This window comes from Chrysochloris asiatica, unplaced genomic scaffold, assembly GCF_000296735.1.
Source record: "Chrysochloris asiatica unplaced genomic scaffold, ChrAsi1.0 scaffold00041, whole genome shotgun sequence".
NCBI lineage: Eukaryota > Metazoa > Chordata > Mammalia > Afrosoricida > Chrysochloridae > Chrysochloris > Chrysochloris asiatica.
The window spans coordinates 11,553,559-11,568,211 of NW_006408559.1; the positions used below are offsets into that span (position 1 = coordinate 11,553,559).

General features: G+C 51.3%; 1 protein-coding gene across 1 annotated transcript in view; it reads right to left on the bottom strand.

Annotated features, from left to right (window-relative positions):
- Nucleotides 1–8,037: 8,037 nt before the first annotated feature.
- Nucleotides 8,038–14,653, bottom strand: part of CREB3L2 (cAMP responsive element binding protein 3-like 2) — an 89,609-nt gene continuing 82,993 nt past the window's right edge. The window contains exons 9-12 of the mRNA XM_006861162.1: nt 10,863–10,962; nt 10,659–10,785; nt 9,201–9,417; nt 8,038–8,113 (exon numbers count right to left, since the gene is read on the bottom strand). Coding sequence (XP_006861224.1) covers nt 8,038–8,113; nt 9,201–9,417; nt 10,659–10,785; nt 10,863–10,962 — 520 coding nt within the window. The remainder of the gene's footprint in view (nt 8,114–9,200; nt 9,418–10,658; nt 10,786–10,862; nt 10,963–14,653) is intronic.

The window sequence follows — 14,653 nt, forward strand, 5'->3', positions numbered from 1 at the left end:
GCAGAGCAGGTGCACTCATGGGCAGACTCAAGTCTATGTTTGGCAGTATCTCACATGACCAGGATGTCCGGGACAGGATAATGGTGGTGGTGATGGGAAGGGTGTGGGGCAGCTTATTCCTGAACCCATTGTTGTTGTGAAGTGCCGGCGACCCATAGCGACCCTGTATAGGGTTTTCAAGGAGCAGCTGGTGAGCTTGAACCACCGACCTTGTAGTTCAAATGACTTTGCAGTCTGATGCATTAGCCCACAGCACCACCCCAGGACAAATGATCCCCATTTCCTCAGGCAGGCACCAGGCACTGCCTCACCTTTTGGTGGATGGCCCGCAGGTATGGTAGGTAACACATAAGGAGCTTTATGGGAAGCACAGATCACAGAAATGCAATTGTGGAATGTTTTTCAGTACCATTTCTGAGATTAAAAAGATGTTTTTCGCGGATCCCCGGGGGATAATGTGCTTGGCTGCTAACTAGAAGGTTGGTGGTTGGAGATCACCCAGAGGCATCTGGAAGAAAGGTCTGGCTGTGTACTTCTGAGAACCCTGTGGAGCACAGTTCTACCCTTGGTGCACCAGCGTCCGTGCAAAGAACGCACTGTGCTCTTTGAAGGAGTTCTCTCAAAGTTCTTGCAATGAGATACAGGAAGCAGAAATGTAACGTTTTTGGAAAAACCAGATGTTCAGAAAACCTGCTGACACCATTGAAAAAAAAAAAAAAAACTCACAGGCCATTGACCTTACGGATAGATCATAAACCAAAAAGCCAAAGTCAACTTAGACTTCTAAGACACTACAGGGCTGTGTTGTTACTAAATACCATCAAGTCGGTTCCAACGCATAGTGACTCTGTGTAGGGTTTCTGAGGCTTTACATTGTCACAGGAGCACAAAGTCACATCTTTCTCCCATGGAACAGCTCCAACTACGGACCATGGCTTATCAGATGGACTCACCATGCTTCCATATGACAGAGAATGGCCCTTAGAGTTTCTGAGACTGCCAATCTTTATACAGACTTCAATGTTCTTCCATGGAGCAGCGGGTGGATTTGAACCGACAACCTATGATTAGCAACCCAGTGTTTAACCCAGTACACCAGTACACGCCTGGATAGAGCTGTCACGTACCACCACCTTGGGAACCTTATACCGTCACTATGAATTGGAACCGACTCGACAGCACTTAACAAGGGTCCCCATTTTTGTATCCTTCGCTGTGCATGCTTAACCAGTAATGACATGTGTGATTATGGTGTAACCCTAACCCCAGGACAGAACACAAGCCGGGAGAGGAAGACTGGGTCTGGGGACCCTCTCTCTCAGCTTTCTCCACAAGCTTAGCAAGCACTGCTTCTTCCTCACTTCACCTCGGGGGTCTTTCTTGGTATAAGTCACTCTGGACAACAAGCCCAGAGTTTTGCAGGGGGTACTCACAAATGGGGTTGTTGAGTTGGAACCCACTCCAGGGGAACTGGCTGTTACCCTAAAGCACGGGTCCTACCTGTGAATCCAGGATGCCCAGAAGTGTGGCAACAGCTCTCTGATTTGACATTTCAGAGCCCAGAGTGTTGTGGGGTTAGTATCTGGAGGGATGGCAGCTCAAAGTCTCCCACCTTACAGGAGAGAAAGGGAAGACGTGGTACTCAACATTTCCCAGAGACACCTCCAGGGCAGGAGCAGAAGGGAGAAGGCCACAATGGTCAGGCAGAAAAGGAAGCGAGGGGTCCACACTCCCCGAGTCTGGTCCTGTTAGACGTGCTGCTGACCATCAAGTGAGATGGAGTTAGTGTTTATGGGGCGCACGCTCCTGACTTCAGTCTGTCACATAACACCTGGGGTGTGCTGAGGTTCCATCTGAAGAAACAGGGACAGTTGATTCCTGAGACAACCCTGGGCACATCAGGATTTCTGGAGCTCCAGACTTGAAGACTCTGAAGGAGGATCCTCCTTTCTGGCTGGAATCCCAAGCATCTCTCTCAAAAGTAGCAAGCAACAGGGAACACACAGGGTTAGGAAACGGAGCTGAGGAGACAAGAAGGCAGCTGCCAGACCATACGGGTCTCCAGGGAGCCCCAACCGGACTGTCTTCCTGTGTCTGCCTGGAAAATGATCCCATTCCTCAGTCTTACGTCTTCACTGCAGATGTGGGGAGGACTGGCCAAATAATCACACAGGCACACAGCCACCACCAGGCTGCTGGACAAGAGCAAAACGTGCTCTTATAACCACATTAGCAGGATTTTAAAGACAAGACAACCTTTTACGATTTCAGAAGAAAATATTTATTTGTGAGAAATGGAAATACAAAAGCATCGCAATTTCAATTCATTATGATATATCTTTTGTTTCCACACTAAATACAAGTATTCTACAAAGCATTGGGTTTTTGGTATTCACTTAGTTGTGATAGAAAATCAGGAGGCCTAGGAGACAAGGTGTACAGGGGGACAGATGACAGACACACATGGTTCTGTAACCTGTTACAGCAAAGAGAAGCCCCTCCCCGGTGTGTGTGTGGGGGGGCAGGGGGGCGGCCTTTACAGTCCAGAGTCTCTTCCCTGTTTGTCAGTATGCTGGTGGTTTAGTGGACTCCTAAGGTGCTTCATCCGAAAGGAAGATTTTCCACAACATCTCTGCTCTCCCCTGGCTGCTGAGCAGAGGTGGGATGTTTTCCCTTTCCGGGATGCGGAGCCCACTAGCAGGGACTCAGATGACCAAGAAGGTCTGAAAGGCACCTCCAACACAAGACAATGAGCCAGACTCTCCCGGGGTAGGCACCGTGGGCAGACACTGGGTTTCCTGCCCGTAGAACCATAAAGGGCTGCACTGCTCACATAATAAACCCAATCTAGCCCATGACGACTGCCCTTTCCACATCATGGAGTTGTTTATCCATCTGTGGGTGACGGGCCCATGTGCCCCATAAAAGAGACTGAAAACTCCTGTGCCCAGCACTGTTTAAGAAATGTCACTTCTCTTCCAGCGAGAAACCAAGTCCTGTATACAATGTTGTCCCAGAGTCCACCATGGCACCCTGCTCACTCCCTGTGCATGGACCGTCCAACGGCCAGGGGTACTGGACACACCGTGAAGTCACAATGCCTGGCCTGATGGGAATGCGTCCATGGAATGGGATGTTCCCAGTGAGGACAGCTCTCTTTTCCCTGATGTGCATGTAGGTTGGTGGGTCTGCTCTGGGAAACCATTTTTGAGCCAGGGGGAGAATGCATCTATTCCATCTAGTAACACAAGACAGGGTTCCTTCATCAACCTGAATTCACATAAAAGGCACTTTTCACGCACGGATGGGTCTCTTCAGGTGAGGAATGTGTGTGTCTGTTATGAGGGGCCTCAGAAAGTCTGTGAAAAATGGAATTCAGATACAGAATTTTTCCACTAAGTTTTTTGAAGTCCTCATATGTGTGTATGAGATTTAGGCAGGGGTTGAACTGTGGCTCCACAAAATTATGTCAATCCTAACCTCTCTGCCTGTGGATGTCATCTCCTTTGGAAATGGGCTGGTACATAAACGAGGCAGGAGTTGTGTAGGGCCATCCTGAGTGTATGTCTTTTCCGATAGTTGTAGTTAGGCGCCCTTGAGTTGGTTCTGACTCACTGAAACCCTGGATAGGGTTTCTGAGGAGCAGTTGGTGGGTTTGAACTATGGACCTTGTGGTTTGCAGTCCAGTGCTGATCCTACAGCACCACACCAGGAGATACAAAAGATTAGACAGGCTAGGGGGAGACGCAGAGATGCCAAGCAACATGAAGATCACCCAGAAATAGGAGCTCAGAAGAGACAGAGAAAGTTTTGCCTTCCCCGAAAGCCAAGTCCTGAACTCAGAATCTCACCTTCAACTATGAGTCAAGACTATCCACTTGTGGCCCTTCAGTTATAGCGGCACAGGAACTGAGACCCTGTGTGAGTTTTCAGTCGCTCTTGAGCGATTCTTGATGTGTCCTCAGCTCTTTCTTATCCCCCATTTCCCTTGGGCCTCATCCTCAGAAACCCTGACTCTCTAAACGTGTCTCAGATACTTCAGAGTCTGGTCTCCCACCCCACTTACCCCTCCAGAGGGCTTACTGAATCACATGTCTTATACAGTGGCTCCCAGGATGAAACCCCATCCTGGTTTCAGTCCAGCATGAAGGCTGGTCTCCTACAATGCCACAACTGGACCCAACAGAACAGCTGGGACTCCTAGCAGACAGGGTGGTGGTGGTGGCTGTGTGCCTACAACTTGGTTCCAACTCCTAGCGACCCTGTATAGGGTTTCTGAGGCTGTACATCTTTATGGGAGCAGAAAGCCTCATCTTCTCCTGAGGAGCGGCTGGTAGGTTTGAACTGCTGACTCTGAGGTTAGCAGCCAAACATATCATCTGCTATGCCACCAGGGTAGTCAGTTTTTATTTGCACAAGTATCGATTGCTATTTTCACCTACATTAACTCATTATGAATCATAATCATCCTATAAGAACAGGGTAGAACTGCCCCACAGGGTCTCCGAGACAAAATCTTTATTGATGTAGGCAGTCTCATCTTTCTCCCCTGAAGTGGCTGGTGGGTTTGAACCATCAGCCTTTCAGTTAGCAGGTGAGTGCTTAACCGCTTCTCCACCAGGGCTCCTTTCTGCTACATTAGGGCAACTGGAATAAACAGCAAGTGGGTTTAAAATATAAACTACTGAAATGAATCGAGATGGGGGCCAGGTGGCTCCATATTCTCTTTTGTTAAATGTTAAGAACAGACATTCACTGTTCTAGAGGCTTGTCCCATTCCCAGCCCCCAGCGTTTGTCTGTCTTCTCTCCTGGGGGCAGGTGTCCCGGAGTTGTGCTCGAACAACCCTCTCAGGGGATCCCCAGAGGGGGTGACCCTGCGAATCCCCAATTCTGGCTTTACAGCTTTGCTTGGTCTAAGGACACAGAGGGAGAAACTGAGGAAGGCTAAACAAGAACCTTCCTTGGGCGCCTAAGACAGAGCTGCTGGGCAGGAGTGCATGGTCAGAAGAGCAGCGTCCACCCTCTGCAGACCAGACATTCCCACTCAACAGAAAGGCTGGGCTGGGCCGGGGGGCACACCAACAAACAGCACGATGCAGTGAAACTGCTTTCCGATCCTTCACAGGACTTTTGAAGGTTACTCAGGTTTTCCTATGTCCCCCTGCTGAAAGACACGGGTCCAACTCCCTCACAGGTGAGCAGACTCCAAACCCGTCACTGAAACCCTTCCGCCAAGCTGGCTCCACTGTCTTTCTCTCACACCCTCTGTTTCCAAGTGCAAAGTTGACAGCTCTTGGCTCTCTGGCTTTTCCCAAGACGACTGCTTAACTACTGGAATCAATAGATATTATAACCAACAGGAATGGTTTATTCTTTGGAGCCTTTGAGGACGCAGGTGGCTGATGCACTCGGCTGTTCACTGAAAGGATGGAGGATCAAGTCCACCCAGATGTTCCTCAGAAAGGCCGGCCAACCTACTTCTGGGACATCAGCCCTTGAAAACCCTCAGAGGCTCAATGCGAACCTGACACACACGGTGTCACCAGGAGGTCGAGTTGATCCAACAGTGGCTGCTTTTCTGGACCTTTCCTATGCCTCCACCCCCTGGCTTATGTCTGATATTTATATAAAAACACAGGGAGAGGAATGGGTCAGCAGTGGTCTGTGATTACCACACATCCAGGCTCTGGGGGATCTCAAACAGGAGAGGGTGGGACAGAGAGCAGCAGAAGGAAGAAAGAGGCTGGCCAGTCTTCAGCCAGCTCGCCTGGACAATGCACAGGTCAGCGAGAACCAGGCAGACCCAGGGCCACCCCAGGTTCAGGAATGGGCTTGGCCAGCCTGGCCTGAGACGTCATCATGGCAGGAGGCAGGGCAGCACCCCTTTGAGGCCCAAGTCACCTGGGCAGACAACACCAGAGTCCGTTTACGAGGTACATGCGCAACAAATCCAGGTACCACTGTGGAAGCGAAGGCGGAGTGTGGGTTTAATCCCTCCTCGGTACAGACGCCAATGATAAAGTAGGCAGTTGACAGAGACAGACAGACAGACAGACAGAGAAGAGACTAAAGGCCCATAACTGTCACTGTCACCCTAGTTCGGTGCCTTGAGTCAGTTCCAACTCACAGCGACCCCTGTGCACAACAGAACGAAACACTGCCTGGTCCTGCATCATTCTCACAATCGTAGCTGTGTCTGAACCCACTGTAACAGCCACTGTGCCAATCCATCTTGTTGGGGGTCTTGCTCTTTTTCATGGACCCTCCACTTTACCAAGCACAATGTCCTTCCTTCTCCAGGGACTGGTCCCTCCTGATCACATGTCCAAAGTATGTGAGACAAAGTCTGGCCATTCTGGCTTCTAAGGTGCATTCTGGGTGTACTTCAACAGCTACTAATTATAACATACAAAATGTAAGTCAATTTCCGACGCAACATCTTTCACATGCTAAGAAAAAAAAACCACGGGTCAGGGGTGTCTCCTGCATTCTATGGTAAAAAGGCCATTTCCATTTCTTCATTGTATGAAAGAGGAAAGATTTTTTTTCTTTAACTACAAAACTTACTTTTTAATCATTAAAAAAGAGAAATCAAAGCAGGGAGGTGGATCAGGTTGTCTTTGGATAAGCTGCGAAGAGGCTGACCTGAAAGGCTAACCCAGGAAGGAGCCTCAGGGGTATCTCGCGGTCAGGGCTGGGGGAGAGGAAGGCCATGCAGGTATGGAGCTGAACTGTAAGGCTGCCCACAGACCTGTCGTCAGGACCCCCATCCCAACTCCCCACCCAATACAGGGGCTGGACAGAAACGGCTTCAGGCAGACAGCCGGACGCCAAGCACACTGCCCCACCTCTAGGCTCCTTCTATGGGGACCCTCAGCTGGCATGATTCTATAGACCTGGAGTCAAAGGAAAAACCACAAATCAGGGTCTGCTGAGACGGGGACCCAGGGCTAACTGCCCTCATGGCACCAGAGTCAATAGATATGCTGGCCAGAGGGACCCTCAGTGAGCAGGCTACTGGGCAGCTCAGAAAACTAATAAATACTATTTACAAATGGGGAAGGGGGCAGGAGGAGAACTGGGTGTGTGTGTGTGTGGGGGGGTCCTACAGCACTAGAGGATAGGAGGAGAGCTGGGCGTGGGGGGGGGTCCTACAGCAGTAGGGGTCAGAGGGAGAGCTGGGAGTGGGGCGTGTCCTACAGCAGTAGGGGTCAGAGGGAGAGCTGGGCATGGGGGGGGGGTCCTACAGCAGTAGGGGTCAGAGGAAGAGCTGGGCGTGGGGGGGTCCTATAGCAGTAGGGGACAGGAAGAGAGCTGGGCATTGGGGGGTTCCTATAGCAGTAGGGGACAGGAGGCGAGCTGGGCGTGGGGGGGTGTCCTACAGCAGTAGCAGACAGGAGGCGAGCTGGGCGTGAGGGGGGGGGTCCTACAGCAGTAGTGGACAGGAAGAGAGCAGAGCATAGGGGGTTCCTACAGCAGTAGGGAAGGAGAGCTGGGAGTAGGGGCGGCATCCTATAAGCATTGCACGTGTAGCCGGCCAGCATGGGGCCAGAGGAGAATGGATAGTGCTACAGGCCCAGGTTGGGAGGACACGGGTCAGCTTGCCATTGGTCAGGCGCACAGCGTGTCTGTGCCGAGATGGCCGTCCACCTGCAGCAAGGGCAGAGTGGACGGTGCTGACGGGACCCTGGGAGTGGGTGGAGGACCAATCTACACGGTGTTTACAGCTGGAGTCTGGGCTCACAAGTGAGTGACGGCCTCTTCCTCCAGGTGAGAATCAGGCAGCTTCTCGGTGGTACCATGGGTGGCAACAGCCCACTCACCCCAGGCCCACCCCTATCATCATTTCCTGTGGCAGTAAGAGAAGAGGGGTGTGGGGGCACAGAGCTGGGGGCAGGACGCTCCCCGTGCCCATGGAACACAGACCCCCACACTCCACGGTCCCAGGGCCTCATCTTTTCAAGACCAGGCAGGTGGGAGATGTAGGACTGGTGGCGAATGCGGAGGGGGAAGCTTGTGGGAGGAGGGTGGGAGTGTTAGAAGGTGGTGTTCACTCGTGGGTCGAGTTGGACCACTTTCAGTGTCTCATTCGCCTCCAGTTTAGAGCTGACCCTGTGAAGTGGAGAAAGAAGGAGGGGGTTACCCTCTCCCAGAACACCATCCTTCTAGGACTGCACTCTGCACGGCTCACCTGCCCTTTCCCTTCCCCTCCCACCCTCAATCCTCTGTTCCCAAAGTCTCCCCTACTGGCCTATCGGATCACCCAATGGGAGAAGTTCCAACCCAGAGGATTAATGAGGGTGCCTGGACACAGATCTGCTACACGTGGCTCTGAAGAACTGTGTTAACTGGAGATACATAGTCCTTTGCGAGACTCCGGGAAGACAGTAAACAAAAAGATACAGTCTGATCCCTAGTGACCCCAAAAAAGGTACAATAACAATAAATATCTCCACAGAAAATCAACCAAACCACACACAACTACAAGTGTGCGTGCGACTGGCCCACGGGACACCTCCCTGTCCATAGTAACAATACCTAGTACTAGTCTAAGCCTTCTGTTTCCATCCCCATCCCTACACCCCGTATCTGCAGGAACAACACACAATAGGAGTCAGATACTAGTTCCGATATGGCAACAAGTGGTTGCCCAATGCTCTCAAATGGTTTCCCCACAACATAACTGTGCCACTGTGATGAACATACATGGTCACCTGCACACCAGGTACAAAGCCACATGGTGACACATGGCTGTCAAGTTGCCTGTGACCCTTGGCGCCCCCAAGTGTGCAGCACAGAACCACTACACAGGGTTTGCAGGCTGGGACCTGCCTTCCGACTTGTTTCTGTGTGGGGTGTGGGTGTGGGTGTAAACTGCCACCCTTCTGGCTAGCTGGTGAGTGCTTAGATGTTTGTGCAAACCCCCAGCCCCATCGGTAACATGAGAACGCTTTAGTTGGAGGGGAGTCTAAACCCGGGTCTTGGGGCTTGGTGTGCACAGAAGTCCATGGCTGTTTGCTGGCGTGGCTTTGAGGGAAGGGTGAAAGCGGGAGGGGGGCGGGTAGTACAGTCCCTGGGGTTACCACTGCCAGCTCCTTGTACATGCAGCAGACACAGGGGACTTCAAGTGGGGTCAAGCTCCTGGAAACAGCAGGGCCAGGCGGGGGGCACCGGGTGGGTGGGGCTGGGGGACACTCACAGATGCTGCTGAAGCCGTAGCAGCATGGCTTTCTCCAGGCTGGTCTCATTGGACAGGATGAACGGGGGAAGGTCCACATCTGGCCTGGACTCCACCCCCGAGGTTCGGAGCAGGGAGGGGCCCCTGTCCCAGCTGCCCAGCTCCCCCGGCGGGGCCACACCGGATGGTTCATCCAGAGGGGTGTGCTCCTCGTAGATCAGCAGGTTCCTGGACCTCACTGGGGGTAGAGCAGAGGACATGCTGAGCCTGCTGCCCCCGGACACCACTGCCTTCACTCTCAGGTGTCCTGGGGCCGAGGATGAAGGTGCCAACTGGAGGTGGTTTTTCATAAAGAACTCTGTGACTTAGAAATGCATACCAAGTTTACAGCGCTGGCCGAACAACCTCGAAGTGAAGTCCCACCCACAGCTGTCTAGAGGAACAGCTCTTGCAGAATGGGAGCCTGACCCTGGGAGACACCCAGACCCAGTTCCAATAAGCAGCACCCCAGTGAGGTGGGTCCCCTACAGGGACACGGGATGAAACCTGGAGCGAAAACACAAGGGCAAAGCCATAGGACAGACATGGTCCCATTCGCCCGCCTGATGGCTGTGTGGCTGATGGCTTTGCAGAAGCGTTCCCATGGGCTCCCACATAAATGTAAACACAGTCTCTTGTGTTTGGGGGGGGAGGGGGAGAGGGGTTCCTAACCGGCACCTGGAACTATTGTTTTGGAAGGCTCCCTGTCAGGTACCTGGCAGGAATCCACCTGCTGGAGAAATTAGACCTTTATAGGCTGCAAAATTGTCCTGACTTCCAATCCACCACCTGGCAATTCTCTGACGTCTAAGCCTCACTCATCACCTTCACTTCATACAGGTTTAAAAGAGATCGTAAACCCAGGTGAACATATCACACGTTTCCAATCGAACACCTGAATCTTCAGGTGAGAGTGCTATCTGCTTCCAATCGAACACCTGAATCTTCAGGTGAGAGTGCTATCTGCTTCCAATCGAACACCTGAATATCCAATCTCTCTGAACCTTGGGCATAATACTTTTTAAGATACATTGATTCTTTCTTTTCAGAAACGCTCACTATGGTAACATACAACCCCACTAAGAGGGGGCGGGAACACGAGAGCTCTCTTAAAATAGCATTCTGATTTTACTGCCTCCATATCCCACCCCCGAAAATTCACATCCCTCCCCCTCATCAGAACTCATCAAGGAGAGGTCGTCATTTTTCAGGTAACACGGTTAAGATTAGCCGTTTGCAAACTTCTCTGATAAGCTCTAGAATTTTCTTAGCGCACCTCTGCCCAGTGGGTGAGGGAGGCCCAGCAGCCTGGAGCCAGAAGCCCCCTCCCCTCACCCCCTCCCTCCCACATGGCAATTGCCACAGTGGACTTTCTCATGAGATCCCTTCAGAAAGCCCCGGCCGCACTGACCAGAAGCATCCACCCAAGGGCCTGCTTACCCACAGAGGCTGTGTAGGGCTCTGGCCTCGAGTGCTGGCTGGACAAGGCCAGCTTGGTGGCAGACGGGTAGGGTCCGGCGCCCTGGAAGAGGCTGCCAAACGCCACAGCAAAGCAGAGTACAACCACCTGGACAGGAAGGACGACAGCATTTGAGTTGGGACCCTACAGGACTCATCTTCCCCGGCGGCGCCTGGGAGACTCACCATGAGGCAGGTGCCGGTCTGTGTGCCAGCTAACTTGCAGGTCCGGGAAACCTTGCCCACCACCAGGGTCTGTAACTTCTGCAGCTGCTGCAGGAGAGTTCTGCAGAGGCAACAAAGACACACCATGAAGAGGTCTCTGGAGGCACACACGCAGCTGGTGACCCAAAGGTCACCTAGCAGCACCGCGGAAGAAACGGCTGGCAATCCACTTCTGGCAATATCACAGCCAAGAAAACCCCGTGAGCAGTAACAGTCAACACAACAAACCAACTACAAAAGTCATGGATTCACGGTGTCGGCCTAGCTCGCTCGGGAGATTCAGGAAGAGCAGCTGCCACCGGGGGCTTTGTGCCTGGCTGTGGACAGAAAGGACCGTGTAGGGCAGCCCCTGATGGAAGCAGGACAGCCAGGTCTGGTGGCACAGTAGGTTAAGTGTTGGGCTGCTGACCAGAAGGTCGGAGGTTTGAACCCACCAGCTGTTGCATAAAAGAAAGACAAGGTAATTTACCCCCAGGAAGGTGCGCAGCCTCTGAAACCCTGTGGAGCCGTTCCACTCTGTTCAACGAGGTTGCAGTGAGCCGCAATCAACTCAACGGAGGTGCGTGTGGTTGGGTTGGGTTTTGATTTCTAACAGTCAATAATCCTGCTCTGTAAGATGAGCCAACATGGAGTTGAAAACAGGTTCTCAGATGGAATTTTTGGTGGAACCCATCAGGGATCCCTACTGTTCCTCCTTAGCTAGTAAGGATGGCCTGAGGACCCTCTGAGGACCCCCAATGTTAGGCTATTCCCCTACCCCCACAGTCTAAACAGACTGCTAGGATCCTGTAGTGTTTGTGACATTCAACTGTGTGCCTACAACAAAGCCACTAAGAAAACAGCAACTTAGCGTCCACTAATGGAGTCCTGGTGTGGTGCTGTGGGCTAATGCGTCAGACTGCAAAGTCATTGGAACTGCAAGATGGGTGGTTCAAGCTCACCAGCTGCTCCTTGGAAACCCTATACAGAGTCCCTATGGGTTGGAATTGACTTGATGGCACTTAACAACAACAACAGTGGAGTTCCAAGCACTTCAAAACTGAGATACAAAATAACTTCTCCAAGTCAAGGGAGCTGAGAGAAGAAGACCACGGTCGTCAAGCTAAAGCTGCCAGATGCCACTGCTCAGTGACCAACATGACCCGGCATGAGTCCAGGGATGTTCACACCAGATTCACAACAGCCCATTCAGAAGAGCTGAGCACCGTTCCAGATGACAAATGTGACTATTTAATGGACCAGAGAGCTGAGGATGGGGGAGCCACACGGGAAATTCGGGCACCAGCCTCACAGGTCAATGACAAAGGGACGCAGTTCACAAATGGCAGTGAGAATCCCTAATCACGGCGACCCCATACATAGCAGCAAGAGACACTGCTGATCTGCACCATCCTCACAATCTGCAAACACCAGAGACGACTGCAGGTGATTAACAGACAAATCAAGAGGCTTGCTGCTCCACCGGGACTGGAAGCATGGGAATGTGCGATCGCTGGTCATGAAAGGTGCTTCCAGTTGCTGAGTGGGTGAGCAGGTGCAGACCCTGGGGCAGGAAGCAGGCTCTGGAGATAGACAGACCGGTCTAGACCCCAACACCACTGTTGTATGTCCGCCACCCTTGGGCCCCAGGCTCAACTTTCACCATCCTCACTCATTAGATTCTTAGAATCATTCCGAAAATTAAATAAGATAATGCATTTACATAATACCTAGCATGATGCTTTAACAGCCAGGAGACAAGGTAGGTCAGTGTCTGCAAGTCAGACACTGTAGGTCAGTGGCGAAGTTCTCATCTTCCATGTGGGAACCCAGGGTTCAATTCCTGGCCAGGGCACCTAATGCCGAGCCCCACTAGCTGTCCATCAGTGGAAACCTGCATGTTGCTGTGAGGCTGAAAAGGTTTCACTGGAGCTTCTAGAGAGACTAAGAAGAAAGGCCTGGTGATCTACTGCCAAAAACTCAATCAATTACAACCTATGGTCTGATCCACAACTGGTCATGGAGATAGTGCAGGAGCGGGCAGCATGCTGTCCCACTGGGCAGGGGGTCAGTGTGAGTCAATGACCAATTTGACAGCAGCTGAAGATAACCAGTAGCTAATGAGTTAATTCCCTGGATCTTGGAAGCTGTCAGAGTAAACCTAAGCAAATTCACCACCCCCAGGGTGCCAGCTGGTGGCCTCCTAACTCAGATGAATGTCAGCACGAGCTCATGTGGGACCATCTCTGGTGTCTCTGGGGCGATTGCTGACCTGCCCGCACTGCTGGGAGCCAGGTGGATAGCTCAGCCGGCCAGAGAAGAGAAGAGGCAGCCACGTACAATACCGAGAATGCTTTGTCAACAGGCCTCCTCAAAGATAGGTGTGGGGGCAACCCCAGCCGTGCATCCAAAGCTCCTCAGAACCATCTGCTATGCAAGACTGAAAGGGCAGCATTGATTCCAAATCAAAGCTCAGAAGGCAAGAAAGAAGGGCGCAGGGAACTGGGACCCAGGGAGGAAGTGGGGAGACTGTGGTTACAGTGGGCAGATTACAACCAATGTCAACAAACAAAAGAGGTCTAGGGCGTTAAATGTGCTTTGTAAACTTTCACCCAAACTATAACGAAAAAGAAAACAAACATATAAACTAAAAACTCAGTATAAACTTCTCCTTCACTGCTGCATCTGAAGTCATCTGTCATCACAACTAATTTGGGCTTCTGGGTCCCCAGGCTTCCAGGGACTTGTTGTTTGGAGCCACACAGTCAGTTCCCTGGATAGGGTTTCTAAGACTGTAAATCTTTGCAGAAGCAGAAAGCCTCATCATTCTCTTGTGGAGTGGCTGGTGAGCTCGAACTGCTGACCTTGTGGTTTGCAGTCCAGTGCTTATCCTAAAGAGCCACCATGTCCCCCCAACCCCCCACATACATGCATACATATATACACACAAGTACATATATAGGAGAGGGCTTTTAAACGTTTGTGAAACAGCATGGATGACCCCAGAGGACATTAAACTGAGTGAAATTAGTCAATCCCAAAACAAATACTGTATGAGACCACTGTTAGGCAAAGTTAAGATTTTCTTACTAAATGTAACATTCTACGATGGCTACAGGAGGGAGGGATGAGGCAAACATAGTCTCAAGCTCAAACCAGGCGTCCCCATATGTATTTTATAATAACACACACCACACTAAATAGTTGTGACAGTTATTTAAAAAGATAAAAACAGTTGGCAAAACACGGACTCCGCTGCACTGCATGCCAGTATTCCTCAGATGCTATAGCTCATTAACCAAAGCTGACAGAGCTAAGTTTACTGATAGAAACTAGGTCCAGTATATTCTGTTCAGTGGGAAAGCTCACAACGAAAAAGCATCGACAGTATAAATAGTAAAACTCTCAAAAAAAATCAAACCAGTTGTTGTCTCTGACTCATGGTGCCCCCGTGTGTGTCAGAGTGGAACTGAATTCCACACAGGGTTCTCAGTGGATGATTTTTCATAAGTAGATCCCACTCATGGTGCCCTGTGTGTGTTAGAGTAGAACTGTGCCCACAGGGTTCTCAGTGGATGATTTTTAATAAGTAGACCCCACTCATGGTGCCCCTATGTGTGTCACAGTAGAACTGTGCTCCACAGGGTTCTCAGTGGATGATTTTTCATAAGTAGATCCCACTCATGGTGCCCTGTGTGTGTTAGAGTAGAACTGTGCCCACAGGATTCTCAGTGGATGATTTTTCATAAGTAGACCCCACTCATGGTGCCCCC